General features: G+C 38.7%; 1 protein-coding gene across 1 annotated transcript in view; it reads left to right on the top strand.

Moving 5' to 3' along the window:
* Window positions 1-19179, top strand: part of LOC309840045 (uncharacterized protein) — a gene marked incomplete at its 5' end in the record, with an annotated part of 27799 nt that extends 8620 nt beyond the window's left edge. The window contains 2 exons of the mRNA XM_082682049.1: window positions 17390-17504; window positions 17999-19179. Of these exons, the coding sequence (XP_082538175.1) occupies window positions 17390-17440 (51 nt within the window). The 3' untranslated portion in view covers window positions 17441-17504; window positions 17999-19179. The remainder of the gene's footprint in view (window positions 1-17389; window positions 17505-17998) is intronic.

Here is a 19179-nt window from a genome sequence, read left to right as displayed (position 1 = left end):
TGGCTTGCAGAGTTTCTGCTGAAAGATCAGCTGTTAACCTTATGGGCATTCCCTTGTGTGTTATTTGTTGTTTTTCCCTTGCTGCTTTTAATATGTTTTCTTTGTATTTCATTTATGACAGTTTGATTAATATGTGTCTTGGCGTATTTCTCCTTGGATTTATCCTGTATGGGACTCTCTGTGCTTCCTGGACTTGATTAACTATTTCCTTTCCCATATTAGGGAAGTTTCAACTATAATCTCTTCAAATATTTTCTCAGTCCCTTTCTTTTTCTCTTCTTCTTCTGGAACCCTTATAATTCGAATGTTGGTGCATTTAATGTTGTCCCAGAGGTCTCTGAGACTGTCCTCAGTTCTTTTCATTCTTTTTTCTTTATTCTGCTCTGCAGTAGTTATTTCCACTATTTTATCTTCCAGGTCACTTATCCGTTCTTCTGCCTCAGTTATTCTGCTATTGATCCCATCTCGAGTATTTTTCATTTCATTTTTACTGTGTTGTTCATCGTTGCTTGTTTCATCTTTAGTTCTTCTAGGTCCTTGTTAAATGTTTCTTGCATTTTGTCTATTCTATTTCCAAGATTTTGGATCATCTTTACTATCATTATTCTGCATTCTTTTTCAGGTAGACTGCCTATTTCCTCTTCATTTGTTAGGTCTGGTGGGTTTTTATCTTGCTCCTTCATCTGCTGTGTGTTTTTCTGTCTTTTCATTTTGCTTATCTTACTGTGTTTGGGATCTCATTTTTTCAGGCTGCAGGTTCGTAGTTCCCGTCGTTTTTGGTGTCTGTCCCCAGTGGCTAAAATTGGTTCAGTGGGTAGTGTAGGCTTCCTGGTGGAGGGGACTAGTTCCTGTGTTCTGGTGGATGAGGCTGGATCTTGTCTTTCTGGTGGGCAGGTCCACGTCTGGTGGTGTGTTTTGGGGTGTCTGTGGACTTACTATGATTTTAGGCAGCCTCTCTGCTAATGGGTGGGGTTGTGTTCCTGTCTTTCTAGTTGTTTGGCATAGGGTGTCCAGCACTGTAGCTTGCTGGTCGTTCAGTGAAGCTGGGTGCTCATGTTGAGATGGAGATCTCTGGGAGATTTTCACTGTTCGATAATATTTGGAGCTGGGAAGTCTCTTGTGGACCAGTGTCCTGAAGTTGGCTCTCCCACCTCAGAGGTACAGCACTGACTCCTGGCTGCAGCACCAAGAGCCTTTCATCCACGTGGCTCAGAATAAAAGGGAGAAAAAGAAGAAAAGAAAGAAAGAAAGAGAGAGAGAAAGAGAGGGAGAGAGAGAAAGAAAGAAAGAAAGGAAGGAAGGAAGGAAGGAGGGAACGGAGGAAGGAAGGGGGTAAAATAAAATAAAGTAAGATAAAATAAAATAAAATAAATTTTTTTAAAAAGTAAATAAAAAAACAAAAAGAAAACAGACCGACAGAACCCCAAATGGTGACAGCAAAGCTATACAGACAAAATCTCACACAGAAGCATACACACTCGCAAAAAGAGGAAAAGGGGAAAAATAATAAATCTTGCTCTCAAGGTCCACGTCCTCAATTTGGGATGATTTGTTGTCTATTCATATATTCCACAGATGCAGGGTACATCACGTTGCTGGTGGAGATTTAATCCGCTGCTGCTGAGGCTGCTGGGAGAGATTTTCCTTTCCTTTCTTGGTTCGCACAGCTCCTGGGGCTCAGCTTTGGATTTGGCCCCGCCTCTTCGTGTAGGTCGCTGGAGGCTGTCTGTTCTTCACTCAGACAGGACGGGGTTAAAGAAGCTACTGACTTGGGAGCTCTGGCTCACTCAGGCCGGGGGGAGGGAGGGGTACGGAGTGCGGGGTGAGCCTGCAGCAGCAAAGGCCAACGGGACGTTGCACCAGCCTGAGGCCCGCCGTGCGTTCTCCCAGGGAAGTTGGCCCTGGATCCCGGGACCCTGGCAGTGGCGGGCTGCACAGGCTCCCCAGAAGGGAGGTATGGATAGTGACCTGTGCTTGCACACAGGCTTCTTGGTGGCGGCAGCAGCAGCAGCCTTAGCTTCTCATGCCCATCTCTGGGGTCCGCGCTGTTATCCGCGGCTCGCCCCCGTCTCTGGAGCTCTTTTAAGCAGCGCTCTTAATCCCCTCTCCTCGCGCACCAGGAAACAAAGAGGGAAGAAAACGTCTCTTGCCTCTTTGGCAGGTCCAGACTTTTCCCCGGACTCCCTCCTGGCTAACCATGTTGCACTAACCCCTTCAGGCTGTGTTCACGCTGCCAGTCCTCTCCCTGGGCTCCGACTGAAGCCGGAGCCTCAGCTCCCAGCCCCACTCGCCCCGGCAGGTGAGCAGACAAGCTTCTCGGGCTGGTGAGTTCCGGTCGGCACCTATCCTCTGTGCGGGAATCTCTCCGCTTTGCTCTCTGCACCCCTGTTGCTGTGCTCTCCTCCGTGGCTCCAAAGCTTCCCCCCTCCGCCACCTGCAGTCTCTGCCCGCGAAGGGGCTTCCTAGTGTGTGGAAACCTTTCCTCCTTCACAGCTCCCTCGCACTGGTGCAGGTCCCGTCCCTGTTCTTTTGTCTCTGTTTATTCTTTTTTCTTTTGTCCTACTCAGGTATGTGGGGAGTTTCTTGCCTTTTGGGAGGTCTGAGGTCTTCTGCCAGCATTCAGTAGGTGTTCTGTAGGAGTTGTCCCACGTGTAGATGTATTTCCGGTGTATCTGTGGGGAGGAAGGTGATCTCCATGCCTTATTCTTCCCCCATCTTCCTCCGACCCCCTCACCTTTAGGTTTTAATCCATTTAGAATCCACGCTCATTTGTGGTGATAGGTAGGTATGCAATTTTATTTTTTCCACATAGTGAGCCACATTTCCCACCACCAAATACTAAACAATCCTTCCTTTTTCATTGATTTACCATGCCACCTTTGTCGTATATTATGAAACATACACAGGTCTGTTTCTGTTCTTGTACTAATACCACCTATTTTTTTAATATTTTGTAACGTATCTTAAATCTGATAGGGCAAGTCCCCTCCTCTTTAGTCTTCTTTTGGGTTGTCTTAACTATAACTCTGCATAAATCTTCAAAAGATTTTATCAAGCTCTTCAAAAAAACAACTGTAATTTTGATTAGAATTGCACTGAATTTATAGACTAATTTGGGAGAGTTGACACTATCAAAATATTAACTTGTCCCATCCAAGATCATGGAATATCTCCTCATTTGTTCAGTTCACCTTCTACCTGTGCTCTTTATTAAGAGTTTAAAGTTTTCTCTTTAGAATTTTTGTGTTTTTACTAATTTAATTCCTAGTGACTTTACAGTTTTAGTTACTATTCTGAATATTTTTATTTTTTGAATAGATAATATACACGCATTTTGAATAGCAAAACTATATAAAAATTATACTTTGAGAATTGTCACTCATCTTTGTCCATTCTACCCAGTTGCCACCATACACACCGCCCACAGTTACCAGTTTTATTCATTTATTTTTTTATTCTTCCAGTGTCTCTTTATGCAGATACAAACAAGTATAAATGTATATCGTATTCCATCTCCCTCTTTCTTACACAAAAGGTGACATACTATACATACAGTTATACATGTTGCTTTTTTCACGTGATACATCCTGCAGGTCCTTGCATATCAGAGCATTAGAAAGTTTCCACTACATAGAAAATCATGTAGTATGACTTGAAACTGTTGAGAGCTGAGAAACCGTTACATTATGTGGATGTGTAATAGTTTATTTAATGACTGCAATACCCTACTGATGGATGTTCAGGGTATTTTCAGTCCTTTGGTATTACAAATGGTGCCATGATGAATAGACATTTCATATGTATGCAGATATTTCTATAGGATAAATTCTAAGAATCACATTTATAACTTTGGTAGATATTGCCAAAATTTCCCTCCGTAGGTGTACCATTTTTCACTTACCACCCATGTATGAGTTTATGTGTTTCACCACCACCTCGCTCAGAAAGTGTATCATTAAAGACTTTCGGATTTTTGCCAATGTGATAGGTGAGAAACAGTATCTCACTGTAGTTTTAATTGACATTTCTTTTATGATGAGTGAGGTTGAGCATCTTTTCATATGTTTAAGGGTCATTTTTGGCTTTTCCTGTGAGTTGTCTATTTATATGCTCTGTTTATTTTCTCGATTTCTACAAGCTTGTTATATAATTAGAGAAATTAGACCTTTGTGAATGATATCAGTTGTCAGTATTTTTTTCCCAGTTTGTTGTTCTTTTGACTTTGCTAATGGATATTTTCCAAGCAAATTTTACTTTATTTTTATGTAAACAAGTTTATGTTTTCTTTTATGGATTCTAGATTTTGATTTGTACTTTTGTGATAGATTGCATTAATGGCCCCAATTTTTTATGTGTCTTCACACCCTTTGGTAGTGCCCTCCCATAGTGACTGAGTTTGGCCATATAATTTACTTCAACCAACAGGATAGTAGCAAATTTGATATAAGCAGAGACTTGAGAAAGCTCTTGCATATTCTGCTTCCTCTCTTGGACCCGTGCCACTGCTGTGAGAACATACCTAGGCTAGTCTGCTGGAGGGATGTGAGAGACATATAGAAATGAGCCTGGTCCTCCCAGCCAAGGCATCCTATAGCAGCCAACCTCCAGCCAAGCCACCAACTTAGTGCAGATACATGAGCTGGCAGAGTTGAGATCAACAGAGCCTGATCCAGTGCATAGAACCTCTCAGCTGACCATAGACTCTGTCTAAGTTTGGGTATCTAAATATTCATTTTGGTTTTTTATAGAGAATTATTGTAGCAATAGTCCCCCATCATTGTTCTTCCTTTTCAGAGATATTCTGGCTGTGCTTGTTCGTTATTTTTCCATTTGATCTTTAATTCAGCTTGTCTAGTTTCAGAAAAAGAAAAAATATGGTATTTTTAATTAGCTTATACTAAATTTATAAATTAATTTTACATCTTTATGATTTTGAGTCTTCCTATTTAAGAAAATGGGGTGCCTTTCTATTTGTTTCTTCAGAGTGTTACAAATGTTTTCTCTTGAAGGATTTAGACATTTCTTGTTAAGTTTGTTTCTAGGTATTTGCTGTAGACTGAATGTTTGTGTCTGCCCCCACCCCCCAAATTTTACGTTGAAACCTAACCCCCAATGTGATAGTGTTTGGAGGTAGGACCTTTGGCAGGTGATTAGATCATGAGATTGGAGCCCTCATGACTGGGATTAGTGCCCTTATAAAAGAGACCCAAGAGAGCTCCCTTTCCACTCCTGCCATGTGAGGACACAGCAAGAAGATGGCTGTCTATAAACCAGGAAGTGGGCCCTCCCCAGACATAAAATCTTTGAGTGTCTTGATCTTGGACTTCCCAGCCTCTAGAACTGTGAATAATAAATTTCAGTTGTTTATAAGCCAACCAGTCTGTGGTATTCTGTTATAGCAGCCGCAACAGACTAAGACATTATTTTGTCTTTTTTGTTGCTATGATAAATGAAGCCTTCTCTTCCATATGTCTTCTAACTGAATGATTTCTATATATTAATTTTATATCCTGCTACCTTGCTGAGTTCTCTTGTTTGTAATAGTTTTCTATTGGTTTGCTTGGGTTTTCTGGCTCTACAGTCTTATTTATAAGGAATGATAGCTTTACCTCCTCCATTCCAATTGTAATTTCTAATTTCTTTTTCTTTTCTAATCACAATGCTTTTGCTACCTCCAATATAATGTTAAATTGTAGTGGAGAGAGTAGATACCCTTGTGAGTTTAGCATATAAATGCTACTAGTGTTTCCTGGTTAAGTGAAGTGCAGGATTGCTGGATTTGGGGATGGATGGATGGATAGATAGATAGAGAAAGAGGCAGACATAATTATATTAAGGAAGAAATTTTTATAAAGAATTTTTTGTAAAGAATGGGTATTGAATTTTGTCAAATGGTTCTTTGGCATCTCTGGAAATGATGATATGATTTTTCTCCTTAGATTCAACAATATGTTAGATTGTATTAATGGATTTCCTAATATTGAATGATTTTTGCATTCTTGAAAATAAACTCCACATAGTCAGGGATTCTGTTTGCTAATATTTAGGATTTTGCATCGATATTCATAAGTGAAGATTGGTTTATATCATTTTCTTTTTCTTGTGAAATCTTTGTTAGATCTTGATATCAATGTTATACTCACTTCATAAAAAGAATATGAAGGTGTTCCTTCTTTATCTAGGATCAGGAAAATAAAAATAGCATTCAAATGATCTGCTTTTCAGTGTTAGCAGACTTCCCCTGTGAAATCATCATGGCCCAGTGCTTTGGGGGGAAAGTAGCTCTTTATAACTTTTTCTGTTTCTTCCATGGAAATTGGTCTATATGGACTTTTCTCTTTTAGAGTTTTGGTAAATTATATTTTCCTAGGATGTTTTCCATTTCTTCAAGGTCTTTAAAACGATTTGCATAGAGTTGCATGAGGAAGTCCTTCCTAATGTTTAAAATGTCCTCTTGCTATGGTTATGTCCAACTTTTCATTTCCTGGTTTGTGTCTTTGTGCTTTCTCCTTTTTTTTGATTATTATTTAATGGCTTATTTATTTCTTTTTAACAGAATTGGTTAATCTATTTATTTATTAGTTCTACTGTTACCTGTTTCCTAACGCCTTTATTTGAGCTTTTCTCTTTGTTAATTCTTTCCTTCTGTTCCCCGTAAGTTTATTCTGTTTCTCTTTTCACTAACTTTCTGAGTTGGGTTCATTTAATTTTTTCCCTTGTTTTTAGTATAAGTATTTTGAGGCAATGAACTTTTCTCTGACTGCTGCTTTATCTGTACCCATAGATTCTGATATGTAATGTTTTCATTATTATTATTGTCTAGAAATTCAGCAATTTTGGTTTGAGTTTGCCCTTTGACCCAAGAATTGTTTGACAGAGAGTTTTTATATATTCAGATGGAAGATCTTTTTTACATTGATTTCTGCCTTTATCCAGTTGTGATCAGAGAACATTGTCAGTATTAGTTCTACCTTTTGGAATTTATTGAGATTTTCTTCTTGGCCTAATATTGATTTTGTTGTTTAGGTTTTCTGTATTCTTACTGGGTTTTTGTTGCTGTTGTTGTTCATTTGATCTGTCCTGGAATGAGAAAGGTGAGTTAAATTTCTCCTTAGTTTGTTTCAATCTATTATCTATTTCTCCTTGTATCTCTTAATATTTCAGCTTTGTGAAAGTTGCTATGTTATTTGATACAAAAATACTCATAACTTTATATTTTCATTGTGAATTGTGGCCTTTTTTGTCTCAATTCTTTTTTGTAATAAGCTTTTTATTTCAGAATAATTTTAGTTTTATAGAACCCTTCATCTAGTTGCCTCTCATGTTAATATCTTATATGACTACATCTGAGAAAACTAAGAGATTAGCATTAGTACATTGCTATTAACTAAACTCCTGACTATTCAGATTTCACCAGTTTTTCCACTAATATCCTTTTTCTGTTCCAGGCTCCAAACCAGAATCCCACATTGCATTTAGTCATCATATCTCCTCCAACCTGTGGACAGTTCCTTAGTCTTTCCTTTTCATGACATTGACAGTCAATTAATGCCTTTCATTCTGACTTTCTAACTTGGCTGATAATTAAGATTACAACCTCTGCTTTCTTTATTTGCATTTGACTGGTATACCTTTGCCCTTCTATTTTTAACCTCTCTGAATCTGTTTTAGTTGACTCTCTTGAATACAGTAGTTGAGTTTTGCTCAGGGATCCAATACAAAAATGTTTTTCTTTAAATAGATGAGCTAAGCCCATTTATATTTATCGATACAAAAGATGTTTGGTGTTAATATTATCACATTAAGTTTTATTTTCTTTTTTAGCTATATTTTTATATATTAAATTCATGTTACTATGTAGTCTATTTTGTTTGTTTTTTATCAGTTAACACTCAATTTTTTTGTTTTATTTTTTGAATTTATGAATTTTATTTATTTTTTTATACAGCAGGTTCTTATTAGTTATCCATTTTATACATACTAGTGTATATATGTCAATCCCAATCTCCCTATTCATCACAACACCACCATGCCCCTGCCACTTTCCCGCCTTGGTGTCCATATGTTTGTTCTCTACATCTGTGTCTCTATTTCTGCCCTGCAAACTGGTTCATCTGTACCATTTTTCTACATTCCACACATATGTGTTAATATATGATATTTGTTTTTCTCTTTCTGACCTACTTCACTCTATATGACAGTCTGTAGATCCATCCACGTCTCTACAAGTGACCCAATGTCGTTCCTTTTTATGGCTCAGTAATATTCCCTTGTATATATGCACCACATCTTCTTTATCCATTCGTCTGTCGATGGGCATTTAGGTTGCTTCCATGACTTGGCTATTGTAAATAGTGCTGCAGTGAACATTGGGGTGCATGTGTCTTTTTGAATTATGCTTTTCTCTGGGTATATGCCTAGTATGCCTAGTATATATATGCTGCTGTATCATATGGTAATTCTATTTTGAGTTTTTTAAGGAACCTCCATACTGTTCTCCATACTGGCTATATCAATTTACATTCCCACAGCAGTGCAAGAGGGTTCCCTTTTCTCCACACCCTCTCCAGCATTTGTTGTTTGTAGATTTTCTGATGATGCCCATGCTAACTGGTGTGAGATGATACCTCATTGTAGTTTTGATTTGCATTTCTCTAATAATTAGTGATGTTGAGCAGCTTTTCATGTGCTTCTTGGCCATCTGTATGTCTTCTTTAGAGAAATGTCTATTCAGGTCTTCTGCCCAGTTTCGGACTGGGTTGTTTGTTTTTTTAATATTGAGCGGCATGAGCTGTTTATATATTTTGAAGATTAATCCTTTGTCCGTTGATTCATTTGCAAATATTTTCTCCCATTCTGAGGGTTGTCTTTTCGTCTTGTTTGTAGTTTCCATTGCTTTGCAAAAGCTTTTAAGTTTCATTAGGTCCCATTTGTTTATTTTTGTTTTTATTTCCATTACTATAGGAGGTGGATCAAAAAAGATGGTGCTGTGATTTATGTCAAAGAGTGTTCTTCCTATGTTTTCCTCTAACAGTTTTATAGCGTCCGGTCTTACATTTAGGCCTCTAATCCATTTTGAGTTTATTTTTGTGTATGATGTTAGGGAGCATTCTAATTTCATTCTTTTACATGTAGCTGTCCAGTTTTCCCAGCACCACTTATTGAATGGTGGTCTTATTGAAGACTGTCTTTTAAACATTGTATATCCTTGCCTCCTTTGTCATAGATTAGTTGACCATAGGTTCATGGGTTGATCTTTGGGCTTTCTATCCTGTTCCATGGATCTATATTTCTGTTTTTGTGCCAGTACCATATTATCTTGATTACTGTAGCTTTGTAGTATGGTCTGAAGTCAAGGAGTCTGATTCCTCCAGCTCCATTGTTTTTCCTCAAGACTGCTTTGGCTAGGGCTTCCCTGGTGGCGCAGTGGTTAAGAATCCACCTGCCAATACAGGGGACATGGGTTTGAGCCCTGGTCCGGGAAGATCCCACATGCCACAGAGCAACTAAGCCCATGCACCACAACTACCGAGCCTGCGCTCTAGAGCTGCGAGCCACAACTACTGAGCCTGCGTGCTGCAACTACTGAAGCCTGCACGCCTAGAGCCCGTGCTCCGCAACAGGAGACGCCACCACAATGAGAAACCTGTGCACCGCAAGGAAGAGTAACCCCCACTTGCTACAACAGGAGAAAAGCCCACACGCAGCAACAAAGACCCAACGCAGCCAAAAATTAAATAAATTAATTTAAAAAAAAAAGACTGCTTTGGCTATTCGGGGTCTTTTGTGTCTCCATACAAATTTTAAGATTTTTTGTTCTAGTTCTGTAAAAACTGCCATTGGTAATTTGATAGGGATTGCATTGAATCTATAGATTGCTTTGGGTAGTATAGTCATTTTCACAGTATTAATTCTTCCAATCCAAGAGCATGGTATATCTCTCCATCTGTTGGTATCATCTTTAATTTCTTTCATCAGTGTCTTATAGTTTTCTGCATACAGGTCTTTTGTCTCCCTAGGTAGGTTTATTCCTAGGTATTTTATTCTTTTTGTTGCAGTGGTAAATGGGAAGTTTCCTTAATTTCGCTTTCAGATTTTTCATCATTAGTGTACAGGAATGCAAGAGATTTCTGTGCATTAATTTTGTATCCTGCAACTTTACCAGATTCATTGATTAACTCTAGTAGTTTTCTGGTGGCATCTTTATGATTCTCTATGTATATAGTATCATGTCATCTGCAAACAGTGACAGTTTTATTTCTTCTTTTCCAATTTGTATTCCTTTTATTTCTTTTTCTTCTCTGATTGCCATGGCTAGGACTTCCAAAACTATGTTGAATAATAGTGGCGAGAGTGGACATCCTTGTCTTGTTCCTGATCTTAGAGGAAATGCTTTCACTTTTTCACCATTGAGAATGATGTCTGCTGTGGGTTTGTCATATATGGCCTTTATTATGTTGAGGTATGTTCCCTCTATGCCCACTGTCTGGTGAGTTTTTACCATAAATTGGTGTTGAATTTTGTCAAAAGCTTTTTCTGCGTCTGTTGAGATGATCATATGGTTTTTTTCTTCAATTTGTTAATATGGTGTTTCACATAGATTGATTTGCATATATTGAAGAATCCTTGCATCCCTGGGGTAAATCCCACCTGATCATGGTGTATGATCCTTTTAATGTGTTGTTGGATTCTGTTTGCTAGCTTTTTGTTGAGGATTTTTGCATCTGTATTCATCAGTGATATTGGTCTGTAATTTTTTGTTTGGTAGTGTCTTTGTCTAGTTTTGGTATCAGGGTGATGGTGGCCTCGTAGAATGAGTTTTGGAGTGTTCCTTCCTCTGCACTTTTTTTGGAAGAGTTTGAGAAGGATGGGTGTTAGCTCTTCTCTAAATGTTTGATAGACTTCTCCCGTGAAGCCATCTGGTTCTAGACTTTTGTTTGTTGGAAGATTTTTAATCACAGTTTCAATTTCATTACTTGTGATTGGTGCATTCATATTTTCTATTTCTTCCTGGTTCGGTCTTGGAAGGTTATACCTTTCTAAGAATTTCTCCATTTCTTCCAGGTTGTCCATTTTATTGGCATAGAGTTGCTTGTAGTAGTCTCTTAGGATGCTTTGTATTTCTGCAGTGTCTGTTGTAACTTCTTTTTAATTTCTAATTTTATTGATTTGAGTCCTCTCCCTTTTTTTCTTGATGAGTCTGGCTAATGGTGTATCAATTTTGTTTATCTTCTCAAAAAACCAGCTTTTAGTTTTATTGATCTTTGCTATTGTTTTCTTTGTTTTTATTTCATTTATTTCTGCTCTGTTCTTTATTATTTCTTTCCTTCTACTAACTTTGGGTTTTGTTTGTTCTTCTTTCTCTAGTTCCTTTAGGTGTGAGGTTAGGTTGTTTATTTGAGATTTTTCTTGTTTCTTGAGGTAGGCTTGTATTGCCATAAACTTCCCTCTTAGAACTGCTTTTGCTGCATTCCATAGATTTTGAGTCGTCGTGTCTCCATTGTCATTTGTTTCTAGGTATTTTTTGATTTCCTCTTTGATTTCTTCAGTGATCTCTTGGTTGTTTAGTAATGTATTATTTATCCTTCATGTGTTTGTGTTTTTTACGTTTTTTTTCCCTGTAATTCATTTCTAATCTCATAGCGTTGTGGTCAGAAAAGATGCTTGATATGATTTCAATTTTCTTATATTGACTGAGGCTTGATTCGTGACCCAAGATGTGATCTATCCTGGAGAATGTTCCATGTGCACTTGAAAAGAAAGTGTAATCTGCTGTTTTTGGATGGAATGTCCTATAAATATCAATTAAATCTATCTGGTCTATTGTGTCATTTCAAGCTTGTGTTTCCTTATTAATTTTCTGTTTGGATGATCTGTCCATTGGTGTAAGTGAGGTGTTAAAGTCCCCCACTCTTATTGTGTTACTTTTGATTTCCTCTTTTAGAGCTGTTAGCAGTTGCCTTATGTATTGAGGTGCTCCTATGTTGGGTGCATATATATTTATAATTGTTATATCTTTTCCTTGGATTGATCCCTTGATCATTATGTAGTGTCCTTCCTTGTCTCTTATAACATTTTTATTTTAAAGTCTATTTTGTCTGATATGAGTATTGCTACTCCAGCTTTCTTTTGATTTCCATTTGCATGGAATATCTTTCTCCATCCCCTCACTTTCAGTCTGTATGTGTCCCTAGGTCTGATGTGGGTCTCTTGTAGACAGCATATATATGGGTCTTGTTTTTGTATCCATTCAGTTAGCCTGTGTCTTTTGGTTGGAGCATTTAATCGATTCATGTTTAAGGTAATTTTATGTATGTTCCTGTGACCATTTTCTTAATTGTTATGGGTTTGTTTTTATAGGTCCTTTTCTCCTCTTGTGTTTCCCACTTAGAAAAGTTCCTTTAGCATTTGTTGTAGAGCTGGTTTGGTGGTGCTGAATTCTCTTAGCTTTTGCTTGTCTGTAAAGCTTTTCATTTCTCCATCGAATCTGAATGAGATTCTTGCCAGGTAGAGTAATCTTGGTTGAAGATTCTTCCCTTTCATTACGTTAAATATATAATGCCACTCCCTTCTGACTTGTAGTTTCTGCTGAGAAATCAGCTGTTAACCTTATGGGAGTTCCCTTGTATGTTATTTGTCATTTTTCCCTTGCTGCTTTGAATAATTTTTCTTTGTCTTTAATTTTTGCCAATTTGATTACTATGTGTCTCGGTGTGTATCTCCTTGGATTTATTCTGTATGTTACCTGCTGAGCTTCCTGGACTTGGGTGGCTATTTGCTTTCCCATGTTAGGGAACTTTTCGACTATAATCTCTTCAAATATTTTCTCGGTTCCTTTCTCTCTCTCTTCTCCTTCTGGGACCCCTATAATGCGAATGTTGTTGTGTTTAATGTTGTCCCAGAGGTCTCTTAGGCTGTCTCGATTTCTTTTCATTCTTTTTTCTTTATTCTGTTCCATGGCAGTGAGTTCCACCATTCTGTCTTCTAGGTCACTTATCTGTTCTTCTGCCTCATTTATTCTGCTATTGATTCCTTCTAGTGTATTTTTTATTTCAGTTATTGTATTGTTCATCTCTGTTTGTTTGTTCTTTAATTCTTCTAGGTGTTTTTTCTTTAGTTCTTCTAGGTCTTTGTTAAACATTTCTTGCATCTTCTCTCTCTTTACCTCCGTTCTTTTTCCAAGTTCCTCGATCATCTTCACTATCATTATTCTGAATTCTTTTCCTGGAAGGTTTCCTACCTCCACTTCATTTAGTTGTTTTTCTGAGGTTTTATCTTGTTCCTTCATCTGGTACATAGCCCTCTGCCTTTTCATCTTGTCTATCTTTCTGTGAATGTGGTTTTTTTCTCATTTTTTTTTAGTTGTCCTGACATTTAGAAAAGTTTATACTTTGGTCTAGTGATTAATTTTAGGTATCTTATTTTTTCTAGTTGTTTATTGCTAATGTAAAGAAATGTTATTGATTTTTATAAGTTGATTTTGTACCTGGCAACCTTGCTGAAATCTTTTTAATTCTAATAGTATGTCAGTTGAATCTGTTGGTTTTATCTCTTCTCTTCCAGTCCTTACACGTCTCATTTCTTTTTCTCCCTTTATAGTATTAAACAAGACTTCCAGTTCTATGTTAAACAGTAGTTGGTGAGGGTAAGTATCTAGTCTTATTCTTAATCTTCAAGGAAATGCATCTTAAGTTTCTCCATTTTCTGCAAAGTATACTGTAAAATTTTGGTATGTAACCTTCACCAAGTTAAGAAATTTGCCTTCTATTCATATTTTTTAAAGAGTTTTCATCGTAAGTAGGCATGTAACATAATTTTCCTATATTAATTGAGATACTCATATGATTATTATCCCTTAGTCTATTCATGTGGTAAATTACATTGATAGATTTTTCTGAGTTTGAGTGCATTCTCCTTGCATTCTTGGAATTAACTCCATTTGATTGTGATGTATTTTTTAAATACTGTTGGATTCGATTAGCTAATATTTAATTTACGATTTATGCATCTATATTCATAAGTGAAATGAGCCTATAATTTTCTTTAATTGTCCTTATCTGTTTTTAAAATCAAGACTTCAAGATTTTACTAGACAAATAAAATGAGCTAGGCAGCTTTCTCTCCTTTTCTATTTTCTGGAATAACTTGTATAAGAAGAGAAGTAACTCCTGAGAGTCCCGCACACTATACCTGTAAATCCATCTGGGCCTGGATTTGGGGGGAAGCGATGTCCTTACCTACCATTTCAGTTTCATTAATGCCTAGTGGTCTATTCACGTTCTCTACTTCCTATGCCATTTTTATCACTTTATATTTTTCTAGGAAAAAAACTTTATCTAGATGTTTTCAATTATTTCTATCTAGTACCTAGCAGTCAGGTTTCTGGCTTGAGTACTTGGTGGTGCCTTCACAGAGAGGGGGGCACAAGAGGAGCGGCATGTCTGTTATTTGGGGGCCAGAGGAAGTTTGGCTACCTCTACACTTTCAGCAAAGCAATGGCTATATGTGATTCTCTGTTGCTTTGGATATTTGTGATTATGTATGAATGTGCACACTTCTATAAAGGTGTGTTTTTTATACATGATGCTCTGGTGTGTTTCTGTTTATATGAAAATGTCAGGCTGAAAAAGAACAATTTTTCTATGTAATTATTTTTCTGTATCTGTTTGCATGGGTCCGTGAGCTGTGACGGGGGTATTTCCATGGTTCTCTCAATGTCCCTGTGTACATAAGCATCTCTGCCAGCTGGTAATTCATTCTGTGTGCTTTTCCATGTCTTGGAGTGTCTGCAACTGTGAGGGTTCTTGATTCTATGTGTATCTATATGTCTCTGCACATGTCTGCATCTCTGAGGGTGGGGGATTATGTATGCATCTCTGTGTTTTACTGTAGAAATATATGTATGCAGTGCACATGCTACGTGGCAAGTTCAGACTCTCCAAGTCTGGAAGAAACATTACAACAGGAAATGCTCTGGATTCCAGCTTCCGGATGGAATTTCACTCAGAAAAATACCCCTTCCTGGTCCTCCCAATAACTGCAGCATTCTTTGTCTTTCTTAAAGAGGCTGAGTTGAGGGGGTTTATGCTAACCTTGACCTCAGAGGCCACGTCGTTCAGGAGGATTTGGCAGAGCCATGAAATTCCACACCCTGCCACTTGCCTCTTGCCAGGCCTACTGCTTCCTCCTAAACCCTTTTATAGCTCCACATTATCTACCAGACCAATTCCAATCTAAATTGTCCAGAGAGGCCAGAAGAAGACACAGGGAGATGAGGAGAAAGAAACAGAATAAGATTTTTATAAAGAAATAGATAAACAAAGATAGATATGGGAACAGGGGGATAGAGAAATGAGAACAAGGATATAAAGAGACAGAGACCAAGAAATAGGGCCTGAATGATAGGAACAGATAGTCAGAATGGTGATAAAGAAGCAAAGAAGTTTGGGGACAGAGAGATATACAGACAGATGGAATGGGCAGGGTAGAAAAAGAGGGACTGACAGAAATGAGGCTGGAATGTAGGGAGAGAGAGAGATGGGGACAGAGACACAGATTGGGGTCAGAAAGGCAGTTACATAAAACATGAGGATAGAGACACAGAGATGATAACAGCCAGGTGGATAGAGAGAGACACAGAGATGATAACAGCCAGGTAGATAAAGAGAGTGACTGGGATTAGATAGACAAAGATAGAAACGGAGATGGTGTTGAGGAGGAAGAGGTTGATGATATAGAAGTTAATATTTTTTAATTGAAGTATAGTTGATTTACAATGTTTCAGGTGTACAGCAAAGTGATTCAATTATATATATATGTAAATATATAGGTATATAAAGTCTTTTTCATATTCTTTTCCATTATAGGTTATTACAAGATATTGAATACAGTTCCCTGTGCTATAGTAGGTCCTTGTTATTTATTTTTAGGAGCTAATATTTTTGAGCATTTCTTATATTTGAGGCATGGTTCTATAAGCTGTACATGTGTTAGTTCATTTAATGCTCTTGGTAACACTGAAGCAGGTACTGTTATCAGCCCTGTTTTACAGATGAGGACACTGAGGCACAGCAAGTCAGCAGCACAACTAGGATTGGAATCCAAACAATCTAACACCAGAGGCCATACTCTTGACTACTCTGTCAGTGACAGAGAGATACAGACAGACAGGGATCTGGGGACAAGATGGCAAACAGATGAAACACACATAGGGACAGAAAGATGGAAACAAGAGACAGGCACATGAGGAGAGCCACCCAGCAAGAGAGATGGTAACAGAGGTAGAAAAGGGGTGATAGATGAGGAGAGACTCAAAGAGGGAAACAAGGGCAAGAAGACCAACATAGGGGTATGTGTGTGAGAGAGAAACAAAGAGAATGTAAATGTTAGTTGTGAGGGGGTGGGAGGCTGGGGTGAAGACAGAGACTGGAACAGAAAGGTGAGAATAGAAATAGAGAAAGATAGGTGGGGAACAGAGACGGATGAATGCAGCAACATAAATACAAAGATGAGAACTGGGAGACAGGCAGAGATAAGATAAATAGGTACAGAGTGTTGGAGACAGGGGGGTGGACAGAAAAGAGGCCAAGGAGCCAAAGGAAATTGAAAGAGAAGCAGAAAAGACAGAAATTTTGGAACACAGATTCAGAAACAGATGAGGTAGAGTAATATGGTATTATATATGTGAGGATGGAGACACAGACCAAGAGGAGAACCATAAGTTAGATGGGGACAGGATGGAGACAAGGCAACCCCCAACAGAGGCAATGGAGAGAGAGTGAGAGCAAGAGCAAGAAGGGGAGAGATTGAGAGAGAATAGGAGAGATAGGAAAGAGAAACCACCAGAGAGATGTAAACAGAAAGACAAGAAAGAGCAAAATAAGAGAGATGGGAGACATCTGAAAGGTGGTGACAGTGATGGTGAACTGGGGTGACAGTAAAAATTAAAAGAAATAGAGGCACAGAATGAAATAATTTTGATTCAACAACCACTCACAAGTCTTGGATATATCAGGGCTGGCACTGGGCCGTGTGGTACCCAATAGGCTGTGAGCTCAGGAAGGCAGGGCCTGGGCCTTTGTTATGCAATACTGTATCCTCCACCTACAGTATACTCCCAATCATGTGGAGGGCTACCATTTATTAAACATTAGGTACTGGGGACTGTGCATGCGTTTCATGGATTATGTTATTGAATCCTCACAACTCTGATGTAGTAGGTATTATTATCATCCCCAGTTTACAGATGGGGAAACTGAGACTTAGAGCAATGAGTAACTTACCCAGGGTCACACAGAGGAGCTAGGAGTGAAGCCCCAGCCTGGACCAATGGTAGAGTATGTCATGAACCAAGGATTAGGATGAACCCTGTTCTTTCTGTACACCCAAGGTGCAAAAAATCAAATTCCAGTCTGCCTGCCTCCAAGGCCTACATGTTTGACCACCATACCACACTGCTCCAGTGAAGACTCACTCACAGACTGATGGAAGACTGCTGAACCAAGGTAAGTGTGTCCTGACTCCTTACCCTCTGGAGCTCCCTCTATCTAGCGAAGGAGGATGACCTGGCTACCTCAGAGAGAGTGAGAAAAGTCCTGTGAGTGACAGGAATAAAGCCCTGTGGGAGAACCTCGGCCAGGGAAAATCAGAGGATGCTTCCTGGAGGAGAAAGTAGGTCAAAGAGGCCAAAGACAGATTTACAGAGAGGTCAGTGAAGCTTCAGGGTCCCTCATTTGTTTCTTCCAAGACCCTGCTTAACAATCAGCGAAAAATCAAAGAGTACTGAAGATGTGTACTCTTCACTCTATAAGAAAATTGAAATGCCCTGACATCTTACAGCTCATATATGAAAGAAACTAAACAGGTTTTCCCAAATTTGACAATAGTCCTAAAACTACATTATCGTAAAGCTGAAACTTTTCTAAACTATCAATAGTAAAAAATTTCTATCAACCATGCTATTAAGAAAGACTGACTAATATTTCTATTCTCTCTACAGAAAAATGATCTTATCTCATGCTTCAGTGACAAAATAAAAGCCATCAGACATGGGAGAATTGTTCCAGGACCTTCATCTTCCCACCACTGAATCTCTAAACCTCCCAGTATCTGTATTCATCTTTTGTTTCATTCCTTCCTGTTACAATGAAGGGCCTGAGGACCTCTCCTCTCTGAGGCCCAGTGCCTCAGATCCCAGCTCCTCCTTTCCCTTCCATTATTCCCTTTCTCTTCTGTGTTGCCATCCAGTCCCTCTCTATGGTCTCTGGGTCTTTCCCAGCAGCAAACAAGCATAGTCTAGTATCTCCCATCTTAGAAAAATCATTCTTTGCCCCTCCTCCTACCATCAACTTAGCTCTCTGGGCTCTGTTCCCATTCACAGCCATGTTTCACAAGGAAATCGCCTACACACCTAGCTCCACTTCAGCAGGATCGGGGGCAGTGTTTTATTCCCTCTGACCTCAGGGAGGGTCCTGTAACAATCTACCCTCCCACCAGCACTCTATCCAATTATTCCTGCTTTTTAAATTTTATTTATTTTTCATGATAATACATTATAAATTTTATAATATACATATCTGTACAGTTCGAATAAATTATAAAACAAATACCTATGTACCTGTACCCATCACCCAGCTTCAAAAACAAATCATTTCTGAATGACAAAACCCGCCATGTAGCCCTCCCCAGTCACATCTCCTTCCCCTCCCTGAGGTAACCAGTGTCATTTTTCATGCCTTGCTTTTTTGTATGGTTTTACAACATATTACTGCATCCATATATTGTATAATTTTGACTGTTGTTCAACTTTATATAAACATTCTTTCATGACTTTTTTGAATCAGTATTAGGTTTCCTGAGTTTTATCCATGTTGATACATGTAGCTGGAGTTCATTCATTTATTTAATTATAGTATTCCATTGTATAAATATGTCTCAATTTATTCATCTTATTTTCTTGTTTCTGTTTCTTGCTGTTTCAAACAGGCTTTGGTGGGCTTCCCTGGTGGTGCAGTGATTGAGAGTTCGCCTGCTGATGCAGGGGACACGGGTTCATGCCCCAGTCCGGGAAGATCCCACATGCCGCGGAGTGGCTGGGCCCATGAGCCATGGCCGCTGGGCCTGCGCGTCCAGAGCCTGTGCTCCGCAACGGGAGAGGCCACAACAGTGAGAGGCCCGCGC

The sequence above is a fragment of the Grampus griseus genome (genome assembly GCF_964374135.1).
Source record: "Grampus griseus genome assembly, chromosome: X".
Lineage (NCBI taxonomy): Eukaryota > Metazoa > Chordata > Mammalia > Artiodactyla > Delphinidae > Grampus > Grampus griseus.
This window is presented reverse-complemented; position numbering and strand designations above follow the sequence as displayed.